This window comes from Tripterygium wilfordii, chromosome 16 (genome assembly GCF_013401445.1).
Source record: "Tripterygium wilfordii isolate XIE 37 chromosome 16, ASM1340144v1, whole genome shotgun sequence".
Lineage (NCBI taxonomy): Eukaryota > Viridiplantae > Streptophyta > Magnoliopsida > Celastrales > Celastraceae > Tripterygium > Tripterygium wilfordii.
Genome location: NC_052247.1, coordinates 4237774 through 4264906, shown reverse-complemented (window position 1 = coordinate 4264906; position 27133 = coordinate 4237774). Strand labels below are relative to the sequence as shown.

The 27133-nt window shown below is 36.8% G+C and overlaps 3 protein-coding genes, 1 non-coding gene and 1 pseudogene across 8 annotated transcripts; 1 reads left to right on the top strand and 4 right to left on the bottom strand.

The window, feature by feature from the left end:
* On the bottom strand, nucleotides 1-3860 carry LOC119980218 (ninja-family protein 6-like). Of its 2 annotated transcripts, none has more exons than XM_038822831.1 (3): nucleotides 3462-3860; nucleotides 2670-3233; nucleotides 1-659 (listed from the first exon to the last, which is right to left on the bottom strand). In XM_038822831.1, exons 2-3 carry the CDS (start codon nucleotides 3205-3207, stop codon nucleotides 193-195), a joined length of 1005 nt encoding a protein of 334 aa, XP_038678759.1. In that variant the 5' UTR covers nucleotides 3208-3233; nucleotides 3462-3860; the 3' UTR covers nucleotides 1-192. The 2 variants fall into 2 exon arrangements, with proteins under 2 accessions (XP_038678759.1, XP_038678760.1); XM_038822832.1 differs by having other exon boundaries at nucleotides 2670-3230.
* Nucleotides 3861-7541: 3681 nt separating this feature from the next.
* Nucleotides 7542-8895, bottom strand: LOC119981323 (annotated as a pseudogene).
* A 3816-nt stretch (nucleotides 8896-12711) lies between these two features.
* On the bottom strand, nucleotides 12712-18224 carry LOC119980494. 4 transcript variants are annotated; one of them, XM_038823206.1, is made up of 6 exons: nucleotides 17529-18224; nucleotides 17033-17113; nucleotides 16210-16726; nucleotides 13993-14335; nucleotides 13286-13872; nucleotides 12712-13082 (listed from the first exon to the last, which is right to left on the bottom strand). In XM_038823206.1, exons 5-6 carry the CDS (start codon nucleotides 13842-13844, stop codon nucleotides 13051-13053), a joined length of 591 nt encoding a protein of 196 aa, XP_038679134.1. In that variant the 5' UTR covers nucleotides 13845-13872; nucleotides 13993-14335; nucleotides 16210-16726; nucleotides 17033-17113; nucleotides 17529-18224; the 3' UTR covers nucleotides 12712-13050. The 4 variants fall into 4 exon arrangements, with proteins under 4 accessions (XP_038679134.1, XP_038679133.1, XP_038679131.1 ...); XM_038823205.1 differs by having other exon boundaries at nucleotides 17033-17125; nucleotides 17534-18224; XM_038823203.1 differs by having other exon boundaries at nucleotides 17534-18224.
* On the bottom strand, nucleotides 18093-18195 carry LOC119981562. The gene has a single exon (XR_005464174.1). It is a non-coding gene; the product is annotated as a U6 spliceosomal RNA (small nuclear RNA).
* A 1521-nt stretch (nucleotides 18225-19745) lies between the features above and the next one.
* On the top strand, nucleotides 19746-25381 carry LOC119980252. Its single transcript, XM_038822876.1, has 3 exons — nucleotides 19746-21616; nucleotides 22651-23075; nucleotides 24534-25381. Exons 1-3 carry the CDS (start codon nucleotides 20779-20781, stop codon nucleotides 25323-25325), a joined length of 2055 nt encoding a protein of 684 aa, XP_038678804.1. The 5' UTR covers nucleotides 19746-20778; the 3' UTR covers nucleotides 25326-25381.
* Nucleotides 25382-27133: the final 1752 nt, after the last annotated feature.

Below are 27133 nucleotides of genomic sequence, written 5' to 3'. Positions count from 1 at the left end.
TGCAAAGCAGAGAAAATGTTGATGCTTGTTTCAAGAGTTTTCTTGCAACCAAACAGAGTACTTTCAAGAGTTTTCCAAGTGAAAATTAAACAAAAGGAAAGAACTCAATCAGCTAAGCTTGAGTTTCTTTCTACCCAAAAGCAGAAAGGGAAAAAAAGCTTTACCACTTAAGAGGGGGTGAGTGACAATGCCCTAAAAGTTGGAAGGGCATATTTTGATGCGCCTTGTTGGGTTGGAGACATCCGCGCACCCAGCATGCCTGACGAATTCCTCAGGCGAGAGGAAGCGGCCATGGCATATACACACTATAGTAACTTCACCTTTCAAGTAGTTGTACAGAAACCCTTCAATTCTCCTTCCATTAGGACCATCTCCAGTAGCAGTCACACTAGGCATCTTTCTCATCATCTCCATTGCTTCATCTTCAGCAATGCCATTAGAAAGTGTGGGCTTTTTTGATTCAGTCTTACGGTCAGCAGGCTTGACAAATTTTCCATCATCAGAAGTGACTTTCGGTTTAACCTCCTCTTGCTCAGGCGATGCCTGGGAATTGCTACCTTCCTTAGCTGCAGAGGGTGTCTTAGAACTACTGATACCTTTAACAACAGGAAATGCTGGAGACTTCCTTACATTCTCCACTGCACGTTGAGCTTCCAGCCCTGTGTGGAGTTTGAAGTAATCAACATTTAAAATCTCCAAGTAGAAAGGGTGAAAGAACTAAAATGAAAATCAAACATAAAAGTGATACAAGTCAAGGAAAGCCAAAAATGCACAAATGCTTCAACAGTGGACTCCTTTTGCAAGCCCTCCCTCCTCTGGCTACCTGACATAGGCTGCTCGACTGACAACGATAGAGGTTAATTTCCCCTGCAAACTTTGTTTGAGCATCACATAAAAACACAACCCTTCTTCAACATAAAGTATGCGAGTTCTCTACTACAAGCCAATTGTTCATCATTTTACACAAGAGCTAGATTATGCTACTATTTAGTATCTTACAAATTTTTAAAGAAAACAAAGCATATAGAAAGCTAAGAAATGCATTCTTGCATGTATGCTGCATATCTCTGCCTACTACATCGTCACATGGAAAAGGAGTTTAAAGAAAAACCATGAGTAATTTTCTTCTTTAGTAATATTTCCTCTTGAGAAAACACAGTTTGTCATTCTAAGGAAACCAAATGGAATGGTTATCAAATTTTCTCAAGCCACAAAAGAAATAAATTTTTTGCAACCACAAAAATTGACTTGTAAAGTTTTAACTTTAATGCCAAATTAACCTGTTGCCACAATAGAACAACTAACATGCAGCGGATTTCATAAGGTGCATAAAACACTGCAGAAAGCTTTAATATAATGTCTAAATGAACAAATTCTAGAAGACAAAAGGAGAAATAACTTAATTGATTAAAAGATCAGTAGCGGAAAGCTTTAAATTAAAGGTCTTAATATCTACTTGAAAGTTGAAAGCACATCTATATCACTTAATAGTCCTGATTAATACGGAAAACAGATAAACACACAGGAAAATAATTCAGTCCGAAAGTAGTTGCCTCAAAAGGCCAAAGGACCATAATTTATGCACATTGTGCACATTCCTTAACTTGGTATTGCTGATCATTCACTCAGTTCTCCAGTCTCCGGTGAAGGATAACATCTCTACCTCAAGAGATATCACATCATAGGAAAGTACTTCATCAATTTAAACATAAAGAAGAGATTGTGTTGTTGAGTAATACTTCTAGACACAAGAGTAGAAGCAAGACTCAAAGAACACAAAGGGCATGACCCAAAGATGAATGCTTGCTTAAACTTTCAGTTTAACTTCATAGATATTTGATACAAATGACAAAAGAATACTGTGCATAGTAAATTTATCATTAGGTCTTAAGCTCAAAGCTTATAATGCACATTATAGGTGAAATGTTTAGAATGCCGATTTTCAGACCGAATAAAAATATCAATTATTCCGGTGAACAGTGCCATTTCCATATTCTGTATTAGGAAAACTAATATAATTTCTTTTGTCGGTACACAGTTTGATCCTTATTCTTAGTTTTCGAGGTTCGATTTCCCTTTGTCGATATGTGGTCGGATCCTTATCTTAGTTTCCTCACTTCAATCTCCATTTGTCGATACACGGTCGAATTCATAATCTCTCTTTCTTTTGTTGGTTTGCAAATGAATTCGAGATTTTATTTCCTCATTATTGTATGCTTCGTTCACGACAAAAGTACCGATTCTTAGAGTATCTTTCCATGCAGAAGTCACGTAAAATGATCATCGCCTATTTCAAATCTCCTGCTACATCTTCCTATCATATTTCATTAACAAGAAAATGCACAAACCTAAAATTTACTGAAAGTTCATACAATATAACTTGCATCATATGCTCTTTCGTTTCTAGCAAAAAAGACTTCTACCTTAGCATTAGTTTCAAAACAATGATCCTTGAATTACTGTTATCTAACTTCATTTAAATGCATCGTTTATCTATCCCTTATTTGATCACTCCAGGAACAACCATTTCCGACCAAAAAGTTCAATTTTTTGAATAGAAAACAACACAAATGTAAATGAAAGAAAATATAGTACTGCAACATGATTAGAACTAGAATAAGAAATCAACTACAAGCATCGATATAAATCCAATTCAGAGAAGACCATACCTAGCCTTAGTCTTTTTTGGGCCATGCATGCTTCTCCTGCCTTGATTATAGCCAACGCGTGGCGCAATGGAGGGTTCTTCACTGCAGAAGCTACTGCCCAGGATGCAATTTTCGATGGTGATGACGGCATCACCACAGTTTGATTGAGAACCCTTTTCTTTCCAACATTGTTACTGGCGCTCCTCTGCTTCTCCAACCCATTCTTGGCATCAATCACCATTCCCTCTCCCTTTAATGTCTTTCCATAGTCCCGCTGCTCTCCCATAACCGGCATTGATTGTGAACTCTCCAAGGAGGGCACAACACCGAGTTCAACGGATTTTATTTTCATCAATCCAGCGACCGATGATGATAGGGTAAGAGGCTTTTCTTCCAAAACCTCATCATAAATCCCACCCAATGAAATACCAAGATTGAGGTTTGAGTGTTTGAGTCCTTCTTGGTTCACTGAGAGTTGGGTTTTTTCGGGTTTCTCTGAAAAGCTATTCAAAAGGTTCTTTGAATGCTCATCAGTGGATTCTGGGGCAACAGGTTCCATTAAAGTTGTTATCTTTTTATGTGCTTCTGTGTTCAAGAAGCCCAACATCAGCACAACACATTCAATCATGTTAAAAGGTCTAGCTAGACTGATATTTGATTAAATATTTACAGAGACATACATGCATACACACACATACATACATAAAAAAAATTCAGACAAACAAAGAGAAAGACACATAAAATGTTTGTCAAAATGATCATGTGAAAACAGTAAACAAAAAGAGAGAGAGACAGGTGACAGAGTGAGCTTACAGAGCCTTGTGATTGATCACAGCAGCAACAACTGCTAGAAAGCCTTGAAGGAAACCAATGTGATAGAGAGATTTGAAGGGGGAAATGAAATGAGACCAGTTTTTAGTGAAACGGAAAAGCAGTAGCATTGACTGTTTATTGATGACAACACATCTCAATAGGGCCACGTGGTTTGAGACAGAGAGCTGGAGAGTGTTTTGATTCAACATGTCACCTACGCTTACACCTTGCTCACACTGCCTTTCTCTCTCTCTCAATGAGGACATTTTTCTGTCAGTCTCGCAAGTTGCAGACTTCCTCTTCGCCCCTGGTTCTCGGCTTCTCGTTTGTCTATTGGCTCTGTTTGTTGGGGCGCTGGTTGGGGCGGGCCCGCTTTCCCAGCCCGCCCCACCAAACAGCTTAGAGCAATTGCAATGGTCCCATTTTGTTGGGCCAGTAAAAATCAATATTGGGTCCCACCTCTATTACATAAAAAGTCAAGCCAAACACGTCTCTCAATACAACCACATCAACAAAACACATCTCCCAATATAACCACATCAACAAAACACAAATTCCTATACATTTTTTCTTCTCACCCAACATGGAGGCCAACAAATTTCCATTCCCTCCATATTGTCCACAATAAAACTACAGCAAAACACATCTCCCAATACAGCCACATCAGCAAAACACATCTCCCAATACAACCACATCAACAAAACACAAAACCCCATACATATTTGTTGGCCCAGACAAAATAATACCATTGCAAGTGCTCTTATAGAAGGTACCGTCCAGCAAAAAAAGCTCCCAATGAGATTTTGTTGCAGAGCCGGTAGTTTTTGGGCATGGGTCCAATACTCAAAAGTTGTAATTTTTTATTTTTTATTTTTTTTGGTGTCGATCCCACAATTTTAGTCTAACCTTTTTTTTATTTAAAAATTATGGGATCCACTACATTTAAATAAAATATTTATATGAAATAAATTAATTTTTTAATAAACTACAAAAATTAATTATTGTTATAATAAATTAGTAATTCTTATAACGAATTAATTATCATTCTAAATAAATATTAAAGTAAATTAATAACTATTATAAATAATAAATTAATAATTCTTATAATAAATTAATATTTATTCATTTATAGTTGTAATAACTTATATATATGAAATAAATTATTTTTATTCATTAATAATAATTAATACAATAAAAAAAATTACATAGCTTAACCGCTAATAACAGTAAAAGTTTCACCAAACACCTCATAGCTTTAAGCTCAGTTTTTTTCCCACAGTTTAACTGCTAGCTTTAAAAATCAACACAACCACTTTATCAAACGAGCACTATTTGTTTTTTCAGACTCAAAATCTGAGGATAATTTGGTCAAATCGTTTCAGATACCAAATGCAAATTACATTTCAAGCCGTTGGAAATTCAATACTCTTGAATTAGGGGAGGCAAGACTCTATTCAGTCCGGATGACCAAATTTATCCCATCCGAATTAAATAAGTTTTGACATAATTTTTATGTCTGAAATCTGGGTCCAAACACAGATATCTTCTTGTCTGATTTACTTGACTAGTACCTAATCCGGATTAGGTTATTATTCGTTTATTTGTCCAGGTTTAAACCAATTTGAATTTGATCAATTAGGTACGTCTGAAATTCAATCCAAGTTAAGATCTTACCCAAAACCGACTAAGAACCGATTTTTTTTTTCCACTCCTATCTTGAACTGGTTTTAACAAAATCAAAATCAATCCAATTCAATTTACGGCTTTTTGTTCTGTTTTTTTTTTTCTTTTACTCTATGAAATCCATTCAAGAGTTCCTCTACACACAGATGGAACAAATCCCCGCTCCCTCCACACTAGTAACAATTTATCCATTTTAGGACAAAATCTGCAGTGCCTTGTTCTCTCAAATCCAGCACCAATAATCCATACCAATTTAGACCTATGAAGATTGGTTGTTACTAGTTAAGAAGTTTGTACTATGTTTCAACATCTGATAGAGATGTAGGATCGTACGTAATAGTAAACTCTTCTCCTCTCAGATAAAATTGTAGGACTCAACTGAGCTTGGTAAAAAAAATGGAATCCAAGATCTGACCATCCGACTAAATTTGACAAATGTAATGGGTTGTTTCAAAATCTATCATGAGTTTTCTCATGCACATATGTTGTCATTACTGGGGCTTTTGTTGGATAGGCAATTGGCTTTGTGTTAACAAGTGGTTGTTAGAATACCATTGAAGGAGGGAGTTACCTGCTTATGTCTATATGTATGTATGTATGTATGTATTAAAAGCAACATTTTGAACATATGGCACCCACAACTCATAATCAGGACGAAGAGCGAGCCCATGTGATCATCCCATTATCGAGGTAACTGCATGTCTTAGTTAGCTCTGTGTAATTCAATCGACGCTTTTCTATTATAAGAAGAAACTCATTCAAAACACGATCACAGGAAATAGCTCCTACACAAGGGCGGACCCATTTGGCCCATCCCAGTTTTTGCCCTCTTCTACGTCCTAGCCAGTCTCAATCTCTCAAACTCTCAAAAAATCAAATGTGAAGTACGAGCTATGACTTGTTATTTGCTAGTTTATCGGAGGAATGAGAAGCAAAAGTTGATTCGTCTTGTCCAATTTTATCCAAAGAACTTCTCTGATATAAAGTTTTTGGCACACTTGTAATTAACTTTTAATAATTATTATCGTTTTTTTGATATCGTGGAACCCATCCAACTGTCCACCGGACAACTGACAATTATTTTATAATTTTTTTTATTTTTAGTGTTATTTTTCATACTGTCGAATGTATAACTAATAAATAATTCAAAAAAAAATTCAAGAAGGCTGCTTCTGAATCCTGTTTGACTTTCTCAACCCTAACATAAAATCTGCGTCCCGTTGCTATTGCTCTTATAGTGAGTGAATCTTCCCGTCCCGCAAGTCCAAATGAATTCACTTGAGAGTTGAGACTTGGATGGTTGGATAATGGATAGTGCCAACACACAAATCCTAGGGTCCGTTTGGCAAGCCATTTGTGGTAGCATTTAGGCTACCTGGTAGTATAAATGTTACCTACTTGCCAAACAACCATTTGCTGGTAGCATTACAGGGACATTTTTATAACCATTTTGAAATTGTGGTCAATTGGACCATTTCAACAAAATTCCAACTTTCTTTCCCATAGTATCCTTACTTATTTGTTGCCATGCCCATATTACCCGTTTAAATTTAGGGATGCACTATTTTACCCAATTGCTCAATCACGCAACACAGGTTTGTCTTCTTGTTGATTGATTGATTTCTAGATTTTTTTAACAAAAGTTTAGATTAAAATGTTCGGTTCCCTTGCATCTAAACTACTCAAAATGAAAGATAGGTCATTTCTTCCGTTTCTCCATTGTTCTATTTGTGGATAGTGATACAAAATATTTATATGTACAAAATTTATGAAACTGTTAATTATAATTATTTATATTAGTTAAAATATTTATCTTAATTTTCTGAATTATTTATTATTTACTTACATATCTTATAACTTAAATACATTAATACCCCTATAAGGAATTTGTCACTACATTTTCAACAGCTTTATGCTATTACCATAAATGCAACCAAATACTACCAACATTTTAAACAGCATATAATCTACCTCAATATATATTATCATGTATGCTACTCCGAAATTGTTTAACAAACGAACCCGTTAGACTCCTGGAGTCATTTTCTAAAGAAAATTATGCTTTTTGGGTGGTAGTTAGTTCAAATGATTGGATATTCATTGGCTTGTCCAATCATTGACTTGTCTTCCACAATAAGTATCCTCCATTTTGGGAGTTGGACGTACAAGTTGGAAATATTGAGCATCAAAAGTTGACTGGAGTTCGCAATTCCACAAAACGAATATTCCAGGAATGAATGGAAAGCGACATTGAGACTTACATTCCCCTGCAATGGATGGTTAAAACTCATAAGGTTCGCTCTTCTATTCTGCCATGCATCGTTCAGTTCATACCATACTTCTACTCATAGCTGGTTCAGCTTGGTTTGCCAGTAATCATTAGCCGATGCCAATCTAATTTACTAGAGTCTATATATATATATATATATATAATGTAAAGTGTTTTATCTTACTGTATATAGCATCATTGCATAAAAGACATGATTTTCATAACTTATACAACAGCAGCAATAGTACTGACATTTTCTCAGCCAAGAAAATAAGCTTAGTGTAGGAAACTGTAGAAGATAATTCTTTTAAAGTTTGAGTACTACTTAGACAACTGGATAGGAAGGATCCTTAGCAATCCCACAGAGACCTTCAGGATTGTCAACATCTCTCTGAATCTTCATGTAGCCATTTTCACCCCAACTCTCTCCCCATGAATTTTTTATCAACCAGAACTTAGTGCCATCGTCACTTGTTCCATACCCAACTGCAGTGACAGCATGAGAAAGATCAGTGCTACATTCTCCCGTGAAAACCCCCGTCCCGTAGAATTTAAAATCCCTTGCACTACCATCAATGGCAACTGAGACAGGTTGTTGAGATACAGCCTGTAGTAATGCCGTCTCACTGTTGGGAGTCACATCTTCATAACCACTAATTTGGGCAGCAATGTTTGCGATTTTGGAAGAATCGCAAGTTCCCTCCATTGCCTGGTACGGGTAATCGGTATCAGTTGCGAGACCTTGGTTTTGTACAATGTAATCAAATGCAGGATCCATCATCCCACCATTGCAACCCATGCCGTTGGTGTTACAATCTAGTACTTGTTGCTCTGACTGACAGAGTCATTAATTTGCCAGTTTTGATTTGTACAATCCCTTCCATGGCCGCCAGGGCTGAAAATGCCCAACAACATCCTGCAACAATCACAAGTTAATAATTTAGCAGGAAAAAAAAATAGCAACGTCAAACTCAGTCTAACCAGGAATTCATCGACATGTGATGGTTTTCTTACCACAGTCGCTTTGGTCCTTTATCTGGGTTACAGCTCCTTTATCCACCCAACTCATGCTTGTTGGAGCATCTGTGAGGTTTTGGTACTTGAAGGATCTTTTCGTCGGGCTTGAAGTAGTTGGTATGTTCTTAATGGTATACAAGGCAACGAATTCTTCATGAGTCAAGTCTGCAAATTTGTTAGCGCTTAACTTGTAAGTCCTGTTCCCGGCCTTATTGAAGTTTTCTATATACTTCAAGTTTTCCTTGAATATATTGAATCGCTTCTCCTTGTCTGCAATGTCCTTGTACGTACGACCATATTGACTCATCCATTGCTCATGCTTTTGAGCAAGGAAGGCATCGTCATTCAAGGTCCGGGACAAGCCTTGACCTGCACAAAACACAAAAATCAGCAAAATGGAAGCAATGAAATTGCTTTGAAGTGATGGACTCATTCTGACAGGTAGTGGTGTTTTCTTTATGCCAATTTCTTTAGTTAGAGGTAAGACTTGGGGAAGTATGCATACAATCTCCAGGTATATATAGATGAAATTGTTCCGGTAATTTCGCAATGTAGTGTGCAAAATGGTGTAGAAAAGACAGAGTTCCAAGCCACCATTGTCAAGCTGAAGTTCACACGGATATACAATGGCAGTCTGGTCCAAGCACAAATCCTTCTCAACGTATGAATTGTGGCTGATTAGTCTCATCTTGACTAAAAGATGTTGCCAGCTTCTGGTCGTTGCAGAGTCTACGAACAGTTCCAAATGCAGTCTTCCTGTGATTGAGGCACTGATTAGCTCCTATAGATATCTTGCATTGCATCTGAAACAAAAAAAAAAAAAAAAACAAAACAAATTTTGCTCTTAAAAAAAGTTGTCGTTGACATGTTGACGTTAAAGTGGGGCCTGGTTTGACATGTTGACGTTGCATTTCAATCAAATTCCACGTGGATATTGAAAAGTTGCCAAAAATCTCGCCGCGTAGGAATTTAAGGAGGAGGCTGTTGTATTTTGTGATTGAGATTTCGACATTCAGATCTCTGGATTGCAAGCATTTAGGCTGTACAAAATTATCGAGATAACCGAAAATCCATGTGTCACTTGCCTTTTCATCTACGAAAGAACCACGTGTCAAGAAAGTAAAAAGATTGAAACTCATGCCCTACCTTATTTTTTTTTTCTATTTGATAATTTGTTTTTCTTAGAGTATTAATTTAATGAATAAAATGTTTCTAGTTTAATTCCGAACAAACTCAATATTTCCCGAAAAAAATGAGGAGACATGGATGGAGGCCGTGTGCACGGGTGAAAGACGGTTCGTGAAATTTATGGGACGGAGCGTTTGAGAACGTTCCAATAGAACAATGTATAATTTAGAATCGACCCCTCGAACCCTCCGAGTACGAATGAAAATGATAAAGATCTTAGCAGTTAGTATCCCAATCGTTGAGTTGTTGGACGCAAAGGATGTAAGTGAATTCATGAAGCTGTACATGAAATCTCGTACATCCAACTCAGTAACTGATATAATTGGAATACCAACTGCTAGAGCCCTATATCAATACTGGAGTTCGAACCCACATGCCAACTGCCAAGTACAATCTAGGAGAGAAACTTTTACTAATTTTAGGGAGAAGAAAAATATAATATTCCGTATAAATCAATTGAGAATTTACGCAAAAATACAAAATGGGGGAGTTTTGTTCCAATAAAGACAAGCCAAAAAAAATTTAGAAAAAATGATAAAAATTACAAACTTACCAATATGTGTCAAAGATATTTCATATTCATCTTCATTCTTCTTCTTCTTGCTTGTGCCCCCATTGAGGAAAGTTGTTGTCCAGCCGTCGTTCTCAAGGAAAAAAGTGTTGTGAAACAGGTCATCCTTAAATGGAGAATTTACCTTCTGATGTAGAAAATATCTGAGACTGTTGTGATCAGTCTTGATTATGAAGTGTCTCTCTTGTAGATAATTCTGCCATCTTTTAATAGCAAAGACTATGGCAATTAATTCCTTCTCATAAGTGGTGAATGATTGATTTCTAGGACCTAGAGTTTAACTGGAGAATGCAATAGGTCTTCTTCTGTTGTTGTAATACTGCCCTAGTTCCATTACCCGAGGCTTCACATTCCACTACAAAGGAAATAGAAAAATCTGGTAACGCTAAGACTTGTGGGATACCATTATATCTTTAAGCTTTTCAAAAGCTTCAGTTGCTGCTTTAGTCCAAATAAATCCATTCTTCTTGTTAAGCTGATATGGTGGATGATAGACCTTTTCATATCCTGAAACAAATTTTCTATAATAACCTGTTAAACCCAAGAACCCTCTTAGTTCTATGAAATTAGTAGGAAGAGGCGAATCCAGAATTGCTATGAGTTTATTAGGATCTGCTGCTACTCTTTCTCTGGATACTGCATGCCCTAGGTATTCCACCTTATCTTAACCAAAAGCACACTTTTGTTTCTTCACTAGAAGCTGATTTTGCTGAAGAATTTCAAATGTTTTCCTCAAATTTGCCAAATGAAGTTCCCAGCTCTTACTATATAGCAAGATATCTTCAAAGAATACCAATACAGACTTCCTCAACAGATTTTTGAATATATCATTCGTCAAGCCTTGAAAAGATGCAGGGGCATTAGTAAGCCCAAATAGTATTACTAAGAACTCATAGTGTCACTCATGAGTCCTAAAAGTTATTTTTGCTATGTCATATGGATGCATTCTGATTTGGTGATAACTTGATCTAAGATCCAGTTTAAAGAAGAATTGAGTACCTTGCAGTTTATCAAGTAAATCATCTATGAGAGAAATGGGATACGTATCCTCGATAGTGATCTGATTCAACTCCCTATAGTCCATACAAATACGTCATATTCCCTCCTTTTTCTTGACCAACAAGACTAGAGAAGAGAAGGGGCTATGGCTAGCTTCGGTAAAACCATATTGCTACAACTCTTGAAAAGCATTTTCTATTTCAGTCTTTTATAAGGGTCCATAATGATCAGGTCTTTTTCTAGGTGGCTTGGCGTATGGTATCAATGGAATCCTATGGTCATGAATTCTCAGAGGAGATAGTTTAGTTGGTAGCTGAAAAATGGAATCATAAGAAAGCAATAAAACTTGTAATTCTTTTGAAGTAAGATTAGAATTGGAAGTTCGAGAAGTTACTGTCTCCTGTGAATAAAGCAACATTCCTAAACTGGATTCTTGAATAACCTTTTCAATCTAATGTAATGAAATATGTTGCACAAAAGGTTGATTTTGATTAACACTCACTAACACTAAGTTCCATTTGTTGCAGAGCACTAGTCTGGACATCCTCATTTGACAGTCTCAGAAACTTCTTCTATATCATCTTCAAAATTGACTTTTAGCAACAATAATTGTTTCTTGCAACATTTGTGACCTCTAACATATTTTTCATCACAATAAAAACACAATCCCTTTTTTTTCTTTTCTTGAACTTCTTTTGGTGAAATCCTTCTAGCAGGTAAGTTATGACTAGTTTTCTTGAAAGGAATTTCAGTAGGTTTTGACAGCAATACAGGAGCTGTTACAGATTTTGTAGGAATAGGTTTTGACATAGCAGTGCGAAAGTGATTCAATTTAGAATCAACTTGGATTGCTATGGCTTTGGCTTCATGAACATTTCTGGTTTCACATCATATCTAAGTTCAGCTTTAAGTCCTCCTAGAAAACAATTTTTCAACAAAGCAAGACTAACACCAGACGTCCTATTTGCTAATTTCATGAAATCTCTTATAAACTCCTTCAAACTACCAATTTTGTTTCAATTTGAACAATAATTCAGCAAAATCATCGAATTCAATGGGTCCAAATTCTCTACAAATTCTTCCCATTTAGGTGTTTTGGAGACAATCCATCAAATGAAATCATTGAAGAATCTTATTTTCAAAGTTAAAAGAAACAATAAGTACTTGCTGATGATCTGGTGTGCCACAGAAGGAGAAGTATTGTTCTGCCCTGTATATCCAGACCACTCAATCATCACCTTCTGTATAACGTGGAAATTCATTCTTCTACTAGTTATTTCTGGTCTGACCTCCACGAAGTGCTTGTACATCATTTCGTATGTACGAACGATGAAGCCCTAACTCAGATCTTCGCCACATTTCTTTCTAAAATGAATAGACGATTATCCATAGCTGAACGCGTGTTCTTATGTGTCATGCAGCAGGAAGGGAATTTGAGGAATCAACAGCTGCGATACCAATTGATAGCCCTCGTTGTCCTCGACCTAGCAATGGCAGCAATAAAATCTAGAGAGAACAAGAAATGGAAAAGAAGAACAATTTCTTGTGTATTCATCAAATCTGTCGAATACAAGCTAAACCTCCCCTAAAACAGTTCCACTAACCCAGTGAAACCCAATTTGTTATTAAACCAACTATTAACAAACTCAATGGTACACGTGGCGACATCTAAACCTTTGGATCCTATCAGTTTCCTCCCATAGTTGTGATTCTAGGCATCTTCTTCATAACTTCCATCCAATCGTCTCGAGCAAGGCCATTACAAAGTCTAGCCGCTTGTGAGAGATATTGTCAGTCCTAGTTTCGCAAAATTGACTGATTTTCCATCAAAGGTGGCTTTAGGTTGAGCATCATCATCTTGCTCAGGCAATGCCTTGGGTTACAAGCATCTCAGCTGGACGTGGAAACATAAGAAATCAGCATAAAATCAACAGACTCAAATGTTACAATCCAGCAAGAGAAAACTATGAGGAAGAAATTAGCAGAAAGAGTTGATATCTAAGCGCACAAACAGAATATACAGATGATTTTCGCAAATACTGTATCATATTTTTTAGGAATTTTTTGAAGAAGAAAGCATAGAATAAGAGTCCATACCTTGGCGTAGTTTTTTGCTGTACACACATCCGTTTGGTTCCTTGATCATAGATAAGGCACGACGCAAGGTAGGATTGTTATCCACAGAAGAATCTGCACATGGAGCTATTCTAGACAGTAATGAAGGTGGCAGCCGCGAAGTTGGCGGAGAAACTTTTTCTTTCCCAAATTTATCTGCCCCACTTCTCTGCTTCTCCAAACTATTCTGGGCCACAATTTGGAAATGTCTTGGCTTTATTGTTCTTCTTTGATCTTGCTCTCCCTCAGTGAGAATTGAGCAAGATCTCACCCTGGAGAGTATGTTACTGAGTTCATCAGAATCTTTGTTCAGATCTATCAAACTGGAGACTGATGATGATTGGGCAAGAGGTTTCTCTTTGAAGTTATCGTCATTAATGCCAGACAAACAGGGTGCAAGATTGAGGTCAAAGTGTTCCAGCTGCTCTTGACTAGATAACTGTGTTTCTTTAGTTTTCTCGAAAGATCTATGCAATAGAATCTCTGCATGTCCATCATTAATTTCTGGGGAGAAGTTGATTACTCGACTGGTTTCCCCCATTGAAGAAGCTCTCTTCCTTTTTGTATCTCTGTGCAAGATGGATAAAATCAAGCCTAAAATAAGTATAAAATCAACTTACTTGAGCATTAGCACAGAGAATGATTCAACAGAAGATAAAGAGAGAAGCATATGTATCCGTAGTCTTTACCAGAACTTGCATCCTTCTGCTGCCTTGATTCGAGCCAAGGCACGATGAAGTGCGGGGTTCTTCTCTGCAGAAGCAACCATCCAAAGTGTTACTTCAGGAGACTTTTCCTCCCCAGCAATGCCTCTCCCACTTTTCCTTCCCTGTTCTTGTTCTCCTTTACTTGGGATTGACCCAGACAACTCCAAGGATAGCATGCTACCCAATTCAACAGTATCTCTGTTAAGAGTGATCAATCCTGTGAATGATCTTGTAAAAGGTCTCTCTTTGAAGTTGTCATCATAAATGCTACCCAAAGAGAGTCCAAGATTGAGATATGATAAAAGGGTTTCTTGGGGATTTTCTTCTGGTGAAATTCCACACAAAAAGTTATCAGATTGCTGACCAAAGAAGTTTGTTTCTTCCATTGAAACATCTACCATTCTCTCTGACTCTATGTTCTTAGTGTGTGATAGATTATATACACAAATAAAAAGAACACTAAAATCACAAATCAAGCATATGGGAACGTTACAATCAATTGAGTTTCTAAGAGACACAGCAGGCGTCTTCGAATATTCGATCCACAGAAAAAATGTGTAAATCAATGGGAATTGTTTTAACAATAAATTGGGAGAGTCAAACAGCTTACTTAATTTGCTTTGGTATTGAAGATGACAAACGAAACACACCTGGCTCCGAATGTGAGACTCTTTCATAATAAGTTACAATCTACACAAAACACTTCTCCATTCACATGAGATGAGATGAGTTTGGTCGTCACAGGAGCAAATGGAGACAACATTGTTGCCACCCCTCTTTGCTGTCTCCGTCTCAATTCTTGTCAAATGGCATTTTATTAAGGGCTAATTACCACCAACGACAAAACTGGGAAGTCATGTTCCAATAAATTCATGCAATTAATTTTTGTAAAATAAAATTCATGGGGTTTAAATTTACACATAATCAAACATACATATATATTTAACCACCCAGAGGTGGTCGAGTTGGATGAAGATGAATCCTTCCAGTTTGGGACCCAAGTGGCCAAGTTCAATTCTTCACATCAATACCCTACGCCTTATCAAATACTTGGGGAGAGTGAGGTGATCCAAGTATTAAGGGTTTGTATAGGCCAAAGATCCATGGTTACTCATCATAAAAAAGAACACAAATATTTATATTTTAACAAGAATGTGTATTGTGTGGGGGTGGGGAATTAGAAGAAAAGATACCAAAAAACACAATTGTTGTCCAAGAATTTTTTAACATAAATAATTAAATATATCACGTATTAAAAAAATTTGATTATGAGTAATTTGACTTAGTGAATTGCCAGCTCATTGGTCTTTGAGGTTGTCGTCCCTAATTGACTAATTGAAGAAAACTAAATCCCTAAATAATATATTCACGCCTGTGATTATCTATATTTACGCTATGTCATTTGACGAATAAGAGAGTGCCATGTCAATATCCAAATTAAAAAACATGAGGGAAAAAGGTTAGAATGTTGTCTTGACATGGGACATGAACATTAACGACCAAGAAAAATCTGAGGAAATAATTATCAAGGTATCAAAATGTAGCATCTTTTCTAGCCGAATGAAATTAAAGTTAGGATTTCTTATGTTTACTATGTAAATATATGTGTAAGTTCTCTCCAAAGCTCTCTGTCTCTCACTGTAAACACTCTCTACCCATTAAGGTTCCACCTTTTCTCACCAACTGAAGGAGGAGGAGGAATCTATATTATCTTTGATGTTTTCCCTGGCTTATGCGTTTCCTGATTTTCTCTCTATGTTTATGTTGGGTTCATCCTTTGATCTTCTTTTAGAGGTGTCAGTTGGGAGGCCTTTTGGTTTGCGGATCTAGGATGCTAGGTGCTAATAGGTGCAAAATCTTGGAATCAAGTTCTAGATCAAGTGGGCAGGACTTCTGGAGGTTGGGTTCCATTGGCTCCTTTTGGGCTCGTTCGTGTGGGCACAACACAGAGAATCTCAGGTATCCAGTTCAATGGCAAAAATACTTATCACCCCAATGAGAACAACAAAATTCTTTACACTTTCTTAGTATAAACAGATGCTGCAAAAAATTTAATGTGATCCATCAGGAGAGGTATCAGGAACTTAGAGAACTTTAGCCGATATGACAAGAACTAGGTTAAGAAAACAACTAACTAACAAGCATTGATATCAAGCTGTAAATGCAAAATGAAAATAATGAAGACAAAGAGGACCATACCCGCATAGTCCTGTCGAGAAAGCACATCCATCTCCTGACTTCGTTCTACATAAGGCATGATGCAGTGTGAGCGTTCTTCTTTACAGAAGCTAATTTCCCAGCTGCCATTTTTCAATGGCAAAACTCAAAAGTGCCCATAATATTATAGTTGCCTCTGGAGACTTTCTTCTCCAAGATTGTCTCCCCGATTTCTCTGCTCCTAAAACCTATTCTAGGCATCAATCTACAATTCCTTCAGCTTTTACTGCCTTCCTTCGCTCTTGTTCTTCTTCAATTGGAAATGCCCAGATCTTGTTGTGAGAGAAAAGTACTGAATTCACCGTTAATCTTTGGAGTTCTCATAAAAATGCCATCCCAAGACAGACTAAGATAGAGGTTCGATTGTTCCTGATTGTAAAAAAATGGTTTTTCTTCCTGTGAAAATCTATGCAAAAGGTTCTGCATTCGCCCATCAATGTTTCTGGCAGAGACAGGTTTCTTGGCTTGCTGCTTTTATTGAAGTGTGTCTTTCAATAAGCTTCCATGTACATGATACATAAAAGGAGTTCTAAAATCAGTAAAAAATTAACACATTCAAATGTCACAATCTAGCAAGCCACAACGATAAGAATCTGAGATACATTAGCAAAAGAGTGACATAAAAGCAAACAAATAGCATATATGGAGATTCTTAGATGATCTTAGATTATCCAGTGAATGTAGAGCTTGTGTCAAGTGCCCATACTTCAAAATTCATGAAAAAGAAAAATGCAATTCCCACATATAATCTCCAGGGAACAACAATAAAGATAGAAGGAAGCAATAAAGAAAGAGAGCAGCGTACCCACGCGTAGTCTCTTGCGGAACATACATCCATGTTTTGCCCTGATTCTAGCTAAGGAACGATGCAAGGCAGGATTTTTCCCTGCAAAAGCAACTGTTCATTAACCTTAATAGATTGCTTCAGGAACAACTGTTCATGGCTGAAAATTCAATTTGGTATCTAAAACAACCAAAAATCCTAAGAGAAAAACCTCAGCACAACGAAACAGTGACAACAAAAGTAAAAAACTTCAACCACCAAACAAATACGACAAAATTGTGGCAAAAGAAAAGAACCCCAACTATGAAAGTATATCCAATTTCACATTTCCTTTAATAAGAAATACTTGTTTAGTTCTAACATAAGTAACAAAAGCTACACAGTGATCCATTAGCAAATCTAAGAAACTTAAGTCCAATATTGCAGAAGACTGAATTGAGAAAACAAAAAACAAGCATTGATATCAAAGATGCTAAATACAAACGGAAACAATGAAGAAAAAGAGAGTGGAACCGACCATACCCAAGCGTAGTTTTTGCGGAACATACATCCTTGTTGCTCCTTGATTCTAGCTAAGGAACGATGCAATGCAGGATTTTTCTCCACAAAATCAGCTGCCCATGTAGCTATTTTAGACGATGATGCAGGCTGAAGATCATTAGTTTCCCGAGAAGCTTTTTCTTTCCCAACTTTGTCTCCACCACTTCCCTCTTTCCCCAACCTATACTGGGAATCAATTTGTGACCCCCTCGAATAGATAGACCTTCTTTGCTCTTGCTCGCCCTCAATTGGCATGGACGAAGATACAGCCACAAAGAGCAAGGTACCAAGCTCACCATTATCTTTGCTCGAGTTAAAATTCCGGTCACAGATGATGAGCAACATAACAAATCCAAAAAGATAACAGAACCTCTAACCCATAACAGTAAAATACATCCATCAGACTTACATAACCCAAATGCATATGACATACCAGCAAAATATATGAGATTCGATTTAAACCCCAGAAATTCCAATGGCAAGAGAACCCTTTCAAAACCCCAAATGAGCAGATTCAGATCACCCGAAAAATTTTTCAAAAAAAAATTTGGACCATTTCTCGATTTGTGCGTGTCATCCTTGCGCAGGGGCCATGCTAATCTTCTCTGTATCGTTCCAATTTTATCGGATGTCCCCGAAGGGACGAACAACCCCTCGCTCGCTGAGGTATATAAACAGTGTAGGTGAGGACTAACTTAACGATGTGGGATTATTTCTGTAACAACTATGGGCCTGGGTGGGCCTGTTGATTGGCTGGCTTTTTTTTTAAATGGGGAGTTTTAATCACATCCCGATTTTTTATTGAATGTACCCCGACTTTGTTGACTTTGTTTTTTACATCACACCCACTCACCATCTCTTTCTTCTTTCTCACGAGCACCCTCGGCCAACCAGGATGTCATCGTCATCTGAGCACCAATCCGGTAACCACTATCACCAAATTAAAGCACAAGCCACCACGAACTAAACTCGACTAACCCCGATGAGTTTCGTCCACCATAATCACCAAAATTACGTTTGAAAGTCTATGGTCACCGTGAGAAAAGTCACCCGACCCGAACAATCTGACTACTATTGGAGGAAACCGACACCACCTTTGGACTGCATGTGGGAAGACGCTTCCATTCCACCCATTTTTCAGTCAAGACACTGCCGCAAATTGACGACTCGAGTTTGATCCCAAACAAGGCATTTTTGGACGATTTTGGTCTCGAATACAGACTCTAGGATAACTACGAGTCGGAATTTCACATTTCCGACAAGCTTCAACTCAAGAATGACCCCAATAGACGACAATATGGTCGACAATGATAGATCTGATTACGGTGTGCATTTGTAAAATGTCTCAAATTTATGTAGTTCGGGTGTATTTGATAAAAATCGGGATATAACTAAAGTTTCCCTAGAATACATGTCCCAACGGGCTGAGCGAGAATGGGCCAGAAAATCTTAGTCCTCCGAGGCCTAATGGTCCCAATCAGACCCATTTGCGACCAAACCGTCTCGGAGGGGTTTTTTAAAATTTTCCTTTTGTCATCTCTTAACATGGTTATTTATTTGTATTAGGAACATTTAATCCGAATATTTATATGTGTGTCTACATATATACACGTATTTTTAAAAAAAAAAAACCGTAATTGTGTTAGGAAAAAAAACCGAATATTTATAAGTGTGTCTATTCTATATATATGCAAATATTTTTCAAAAAAAATAACCATAATTGTGTTAGCAAGAAAAAAAAATTTAATCTATATGTGTGTCTATATACGCAAATTTTTCAAAAAGCAATAACCATAATTTTATTAGAAACATTTAATCCGAACATTTATGTGTGTCTATATATACATATATATATTTTTCAAAACACAATAACCATAATAATATTAGCAAAAAAATTTAATCAGAATATTTATAAGTGTGTCTATATAATATATATATATACACATATTTTAAAAAAAAAATAACCATAATTGTATTAGCAAAAAAAACATTTAATTCGAATATTTTTTATATTTGTGTCTACATATTTTTCAAAAAAATGATAACCATAATTGTATTAGCAAAAAAAATTTATATGTGTGTCTATATATACACATATTTTTCAAAAAAAATGTATATAAATAAAATTAAATATATTGCTTTGCCCTTAAAAAAAAATTGATATTTGCCGAATTGCGTGTCCTAACGAGGAAACAAAAATAACGTTGTTGGGCGTCTCGTTGTGTAATCTGATTATACCAAAGCTTTGCATTGCAGGTGTGCCTCGTGTGGACTGTGGATAACGGGGCAACGGTCATCCAAGGAATCCAATCTCAACAGCGACAACAACATCGTCTTCTTTTCCAGAAGTTGAGTTCATTTATTTTTGGCCTCACAACTTTGCAGATTTTGTTATGGGTAGAGCAGTAGCCCACTTGTCGCTTTCTTCTCGTCCTTTACATCAATTACTTTGTGTTTGATAAGGTGGTTTTTAGCTTAATGGGTCCTGTCCATTGATGAGTTTTGCATTATGAAGGCTTCTTTTAAGTGGGTATGGTTTGAAGTTTGAATCTTGAAACTTGAAACTTTCGCTAAAAGTGATTATATTGGGGTGGTTGCTGAATGCTTTTGCAGAAAGGGTTTTGTTAATTTTTGTAGGTTTTGACGTGGCTTAATTTCTTAGAATTGAGCGGCCTTTTTGGGTTTCTGATACCTGTTTTATTGGAAGAAAGAGGATTTTTCTTTGTATTGCTGACTTGCTGTTGTTGCTGCTGCTGGAAATGGTGATCTGGGATTGATTATCTCAAGTTTGTAAGAGTACTGTTGGTTTTCTCTGTGAATTGTTTCACTCCCTTTTGTCTAGCCTTGTGGATCGTCTTTTTTTTAGAAAAAAATTGATTGATCGTTTTGTCTGTCCAATTGATTATTGCGAGAGAAGTCTTGAGTGGTTCCATCAAGCATTCAGTTTTGACATTCTTACTTTGTTCAGAAATGAGTGCTAGGAATTTGAGCAATGACTAAATTTAATCCTGTTATCAGGATGATGTCTCAATCCGTGGAATCAATCATTTTCTAAAATTGATTCTTGCACTTAAAACTTATAGGTTTAAACCTTTTTTGCTTTTGTGGTTTTGGATTTATGGAACTGGTTACCCCTGGCCTTCTTGTCTTGAGAATTGAGGCAGATTGGAAAATAAGCTGTGGAACTTGGATAGTGTAGTAACTTTCCCCAAGGAAGTGAAGCATAAATGGACTTATGGGTTGTGGCAGCAACTGCTGCTACTGAATATATGGGTAAGTATTGGAATAATCTTTCAAGGGGTGAGAATGACTTACTAGAGTTGGCTTCTGACGTTCCCAACTTTGGGAAGCCTGAATCCCCAAGCTGTCCCTTCTCGAGGTTCATACAGAGAAAGAGAGTGGAAAAAAATGTGTCTGATGATAGGGGAAAGGGGTTAGATCCGAGACATTCAGATAAGCATCAACTAGAGTGTGCTTCGGCAGCAGAAGTGGATTCTACTAATTGGGATGTCCTTTCAACATTGCACTCAGTTCCAGCTCTCATGGTAAGTTATAATCTAATAGCAAATTGGAACGGAAACGGGCCAAGTGGTGATATTGGTAGTAAATATGGTAACACTCCCATGGAAGAGTTGGATTCTTTACATGGTTCATTCAGGAAAAAGGGCTATCTCAGAGCTAAATATTTTCCTCGGCATTTTGTTAAACCTTTAAATTCCATAGAAAGTTGTCTTCTGGCTAAGCTACAGATGGAAGGTGCTAATGTGGAAGAATATGCTCTTAGTGCTCCTCCATCAGCACGCAGACCAACTATGAGGCCTTTGCTTGTAACTAATGGAAGCAAAATTATTAGCAGAGCACGTCGTGATTTTTCTAGTGCACAGATCAGAATTGATGATAATAAACAGTGCAACGAGGGAAACGTTTCTGGCGTTCCTCAATTACCCAGTGTTGGGTATTCAGGTCACCCCAGGAAGCTAAAGCTTAAGAGAGGACAAAGGCACAATAGCCGATCAAGCAGTTCCAGTAAACAGCACAGCGGGAAGCACTTTCAGCCACAAGACAGTAATGTATCCTGTTCTCTTTTAAATTCCCTGCATGTGAATGCTATTGTGATGAAAGATGTGGGTAGTGTGTTCAAAAGTTTCTACTTCCTAATGTTCAAATGTTCTTGCTATTTGATTCTCTGAATTAATTGACTTCTTTTATTGGGAGTCTCTTGTCAATTCAAATTTCAAAGTATCGAGCACTGTACTTATTCTTTCCTTTTCGTGTTGACTAAATATCTTAATTTTCAATAAAGGGATAACAGAACGTACAAATGTATAATTATTTAAAGAAAGAGTGCAAATGCACAACCATCAGATTAAGATTGTATTGTATATCTCTATGCTAGACTCAGATACCTAGCAAAAGAGACAATGCAAAAATGAGGTTAGTATGCCTGTTACTTGAGCATTTAATGGTTGCAACGTGCTCAGAATTCTCTGTTCATTTTGTTTATGTCGACAACTAAAGGGAACATTACATTTCCAATTGCCTTGTTAGTGAAAAAAACATTTTAACGCTTGATAGTTAGCATTATCCATTACCCATTTTATGGCCGTTAACGGAGGTGAACAATATTAGGCTGGAAAAAATAGTGATGCTAAATTTGGAAATAAGAGAAATGGGTTGGTCTCCAAGGAAAAAAGGGCATTCTCATGGCTTTGGGTAATGGAAGAAAATATGGAAAGATGGGAAGAAGCCTCGGCATATGTTCATTTTGCAGTGGAAAAAGAAGAAATAAACAAGACAATTTTCCAAGGGATGCAAACTAGGTTTAAGTTCTCTCATGAATCTGTGGTTGCATATCCTTTTCTTTTGGTTCACTTAGGAGTCTGTTGTTAATGTGCTTATACCACTCGATGTGTATACATTTTGCAGTTGTATGTCACCCCTTGCTGGTATTTCGTGAACTTCTTTTGTTCTTTGTCCTTTTTTTGGGGGGTAATAGAAGATACGTTTGTGTTTGGTGTAACACTTTTTATTTGGAAATTGCATGGTTATTACTAATATCTAACTGAATTCATGAACTACTGCTTTCACACTCTGTCCAGGGCCACGTAATGGAACGTTTTTATTCTATCTTGGGGTCTCCGTTGGTATAGTTTCATCTTTCGTGAAAAATACAAGAGAAGTGAACAAACTGAAAGAATTGCTGAAGCAGACAGAAAACTTGGTTCAAGATTTACAGGAGGAACTTGATATGAAAGAATCATTGACTATGAAGGAGCTAGCTAATGAGACATCTGAATCACAAGATGCATGTGTCCATGCCTCTCACAACATAGCACAACCATTTTTCCCTGAACAGTGCAGGAATAATTCAACAAGTAATGATAGTAAAGAGTCTAACAATGAGAAGGCTGTCGAGAGCTCAGAATCTATGAGTAAAATTGAAGCTGAGCTTGAAGCTGAACTAGAGAGGTTGGGTTTGAACATAAATACATCTATTTACCAGGGAAGACTGCCCGATCTTCAGGTCAGCATGCTTTCTATCTTAGCATTTTCGTTAGTTTACATATCTAGTTTCTCAGTTTCACATTCTTAGACTACAATAAGTTGCATGCAATTAGTGTCCCTGAATCACTACTCTTTTAGCACATCTTCTGCCTGTACAACTGTTTTTCCATGTTTTGAATTTTTCCTTCGCTAATGCCTAATAGTGTGAGATATATGCTTTGAATCACTTCCGTAATTTCAGTCCATATAATGTTCTTTCTGGAAGGATTGTGGGCTTAAATGTGGGTCCCATGGCTAGAATAGTCTGAGCTAAATGGACGCTCAAGCACACATGGCATTTGTACAAAATATGTCTCAGTTCAACTCCTTCAAAGAGGTGGACGATATATCTATGTAACATATACCCAAATAATTGATTGGATTCAATTTCTAGTGTATTCTTTCGATGCAGCAGCATATCACATTTTTATCATTCTCGGATTTGCCTCAACTCTCTAAAGAATTGCCTTTTATGTTTAATGGCTCTCATCATGGAGTTGTTGAAAGATCTGAGTGTGAACCTTCACGCAAATAAAATGTTGAAGTTAGAACTCTAATTTAAGTACACATATGTCCAGTTTATTCCACACCTATGTTTCAACACTTGAAGTAATTGGACACTTGATTTGGCTATTGTTTTCTAGCCAGATATAAAGAAAAAAGTTCCATGTGCCATTATGGCCCCTTTAGTCATTACTGTGCATCAATCTTGAAATTTGATTTTGATATCTAGCTAGTTATATTGCAAAATATATGTTGCCTCTTACCAAGTTTATTCATCGTCTGTTGAATTTGATGAAATCAACAAAGGTGGTCTGGAACGTATAATGTTTTGAGAACTTTTCGGATTTGAATAAGACTGCTCAAGAATCATTAGGTTGAAAGTCATACTAGCAGAAACTACTTATATTTCATTTTTCTTATTCCCTTGTCACTCCAGTGATAATGGTTGGCCTTGACATGACAATGGTCAAACTATTATATGGTATAAGCATTTCAGGTTCGTAGAGAAGTTTTTAACTCTTTTCCTTAAGAACCATCCTTTTGTATTGTTCTCCGAGGTTCTGTTAGTATTCTATCCATTTGTTCTCTTGAATGGTTTCGGAAGATTACTGCATATACTAGCGTATGATGTTTTGAAAAGATTACTTGTTCTTCCAATTTAGTGAATTCTTCTTGTTACGACACTGAGAGTATGTGTCCGCGTGGTAGCATAAAACAAATAGTTGCAGCCAACACGGTATTGGCAGCCATAGTTATAGGAGTAATAATGCTGCTGACACTAAACATTGAGACTGTAGAAGATTGTTTTGTTGGGATGTAGTTGGGCAGATTCCATATTGCACCTTTGTGCTAACTACGACTCTGAACATGTTCCTGACTGGAAGATTGTACAATTTATTTTTCGAGTTTTAATAGAGCCTAAACTTTGATGCAGCTTGACCCAGTTTTTGCAGCTGACTTTGCTGAAGGCGTAGTGAATGTTGATATCGTCAATGACCAAACCGTTGCCCATCCCGAGTCAAATCAAGACAAGAGTGGCACCTCCACACATGATTTTCAAAACTATGTGGTCTCACCCCGAGAACTAAGCTTGCGTTTGCATGAAGTTGTTCAATCAAGACTAGAAGAACGAGTGGAAGAGCTTGAGACAGCCCTTCAAAGCAGCCGGAGGAATATGCAACTTGTGGAATCAGAATACGACAATTCTTGGAGAAAATCAGCATACCGTGAGCTCATGTATTTCTCCACGCCTGAAAGTCCTATTGCTAAAGAAGAAAGCAACTCCATGCCCCTGCCTTTAGGTATGAATTTATCAGGGGAAGCTCTAGATGCATACAACGAGGCGTATGAAGAGCTAATGATGACAAACGACTCAGAAGATGAGGATTCACTATCTGGGGTTTACAGAAATAGACATCAAATGGACTTACAAAGTTTTTCCTGGGGCAAAAACGACGAGGTAAATGGCTTGCACCATACCCCAAGTAAAGAAGAAACATCAAAGGAATTTAGTTCTAGTCTTGTAAAAACATCAGCAGAGCACTTCTCAAGGGTCCAGGACTTACTGGATGCTGGTATAAGCGCGGAGGAGAATACTGATAGCGATGACAATGAGATGGATCAGCAGTTGATAAAGCTAATTGTGGAGAAGGCCAAGAAAGATTCCTCTGTAGTGCTGAATGCACAGAAAGCAGCATTGTTTTTGAGGGATGAAATTGAACATTGAAATGAAATTAGTGTTTTCTGAGGTCTATAGTCCTACAGTTTTATTGAACAAAGCCAGCTGCCAATCTTATTATTATTAGGGATAAGTATGAAAATGGCCCCTGTACATTGCTCTTTGGTTCAAAAAAACCCCTCAACTTTGTTTTGGATCAAAAAAGCTCTCGTACTTACAAAAATGATAAACGTTAGTCCTTTTGTCAAGAATCCGTTAAAAATTGCTGATGTGGCGCAAATTATTTGACATGGCATGTTAAAATACAAATATTAATTATGACATGGCAAACAAATTTAAAACTAAAATTTAAAATCAAAAAATCATGTCAAATTAAAAATCTTAAATTAAAACGTAAAAACCCTAAATATTTTCTTCCCCTCTCTCTCTTCTTCCTCCTCCTCCCTCCTTCGTCTCCGGTGTTCGCCTACCAATTTCAGGGTTCAGTTGTGACACCATAAGCTCTATCAGTTCCCTCTTCTTTCACTCTCCAAATTGATCTCCAGAACTCTCTCTCTTTAAGTACAAAAAATCTCCATTATCCTACAATTCAATATCCCCTGCGCCTTGTATGCCTCCAGTTCTGGAAATGAGCTCTCCGAGATTTTATGGTGCTCATGGGGTGATGGGTTTGAATAGTGGATCCATTTATTACTGTCTCATGGCTTCACGTAGCTGTGTCGATTATGGGTTTCGATCTCTATGTTAACATCTCCAGTTAGTAGAATCCTAATAGGCTCGTGGGTGTCGCAAGGTCGAGAGCCTGTGGTGAGGACCATATCATGAAACGGTGAGGCTCTGTGAGGGAAGGAGTATTTGCTTTTGGGATTTTGATTTGATTTTTGGGTTTGGTTACTCGTGGGGTTTCGCCGGAGGAGTATTATCGCCGGAGGTGGTCATGGGTCGCCGAAGATGGAGGGTTTTATTTGATCATTTTTTTTTTAATCATCAATTTTAGTTTTTAGTTTTTAATCACAATTGCCATGTGTCACATTTTGATTGGTGATGTCCACATATATGACACATTAGAAATAAAAAATTACAATTAGGGTCATGTCATTTGTTGAAAAATAAAGAAAAAATCATTTAAATGCCAAATCAACATATTTTAACAGAATCTTAACAGAAGGGCTAATGTTTTTGTTTATTGTAAGTATGAGGGCTTTTTTGATCCAAAACAAAATTGAGGGGCTTTTTTAAACCAAAAGGCAAAGTACAGGGGTCATTTTCATACTTCTCCCTTATTATTAAGGTACTATGCAGTTTTCTTCATCATATGGTAAATTACTTTTTGACTCACAAAATTATATTAATTTATGAAACTTTTTAATATAAGAAAACATGTGTTGCATAGTCTTGGGAAAAATGATGAGACAACTTTGATGCTCATAGACAATGAATGGGAGGAGCTCAAATTCCTTATTCTAATTCTCTCTCAAAAATCATGAAATTTTTTTTAAAAATGACATATTTGAGTTTAGGAGTTAGAAATTAGTGTTTAGGGTTTAGGGCTTAATTTAGTGTTTAGGGTTTAGATTTTAGGATCTAGGGTTTAGAATTTAGTATTTATAACAAAAAATTCAAAATATATTTAACATTATGAACACCAAAATACTTAATCACACATTTTAATTTATAATTTAACATAGATTTTGGGAAGAATTGGAGCCCGAAATTAGAACACCCAATCCCTAAAGACAGAAACATTTTATCAAAGCTCCAAAGTCAAAAACACCTTTGTCTTGTAGCTTTTTGAAAATAATTTTGTAAATGCTTTAAACCATTTCCTAGCAAGAACAACTCATTAGGAACTTGAT

Excerpts from the sequence above, each read along its gene's own strand:
- LOC119980494 (XM_038823206.1), bottom strand. The coding sequence starts at position 13,844 with ATGGGGGAAACCAGTCGAGTAATCAACTTCTCCCCAGAAATTAATGAT. Across the intron at positions 13,083-13,285 it reads CAGCAAAAAACTACGCCAAG|CTGAGATGCTTGTAACCCAA; the intron begins GTATGGACTCTT and ends TTCCACGTCCAG.
- LOC119980252 (XM_038822876.1), top strand. The coding sequence starts at position 20,779 with ATGGACTTATGGGTTGTGGCAGCAACTGCTGCTACTGAATATATGGGT. Across the intron at positions 21,617-22,650 it reads GCACTTTCAGCCACAAGACA|GGCCACGTAATGGAACGTTT; the intron begins GTAATGTATCCT and ends CACTCTGTCCAG. Across the intron at positions 23,076-24,533 it reads GAAGACTGCCCGATCTTCAG|CTTGACCCAGTTTTTGCAGC; the intron begins GTCAGCATGCTT and ends ACTTTGATGCAG.
- LOC119980218 (XM_038822831.1), bottom strand. The coding sequence starts at position 3,207 with ATGGAACCTGTTGCCCCAGAATCCACTGATGAGCATTCAAAGAACCTT. Across the intron at positions 660-2,669 it reads CCAAAAAAGACTAAGGCTAG|GGCTGGAAGCTCAACGTGCA; the intron begins GTATGGTCTTCT and ends AACTCCACACAG.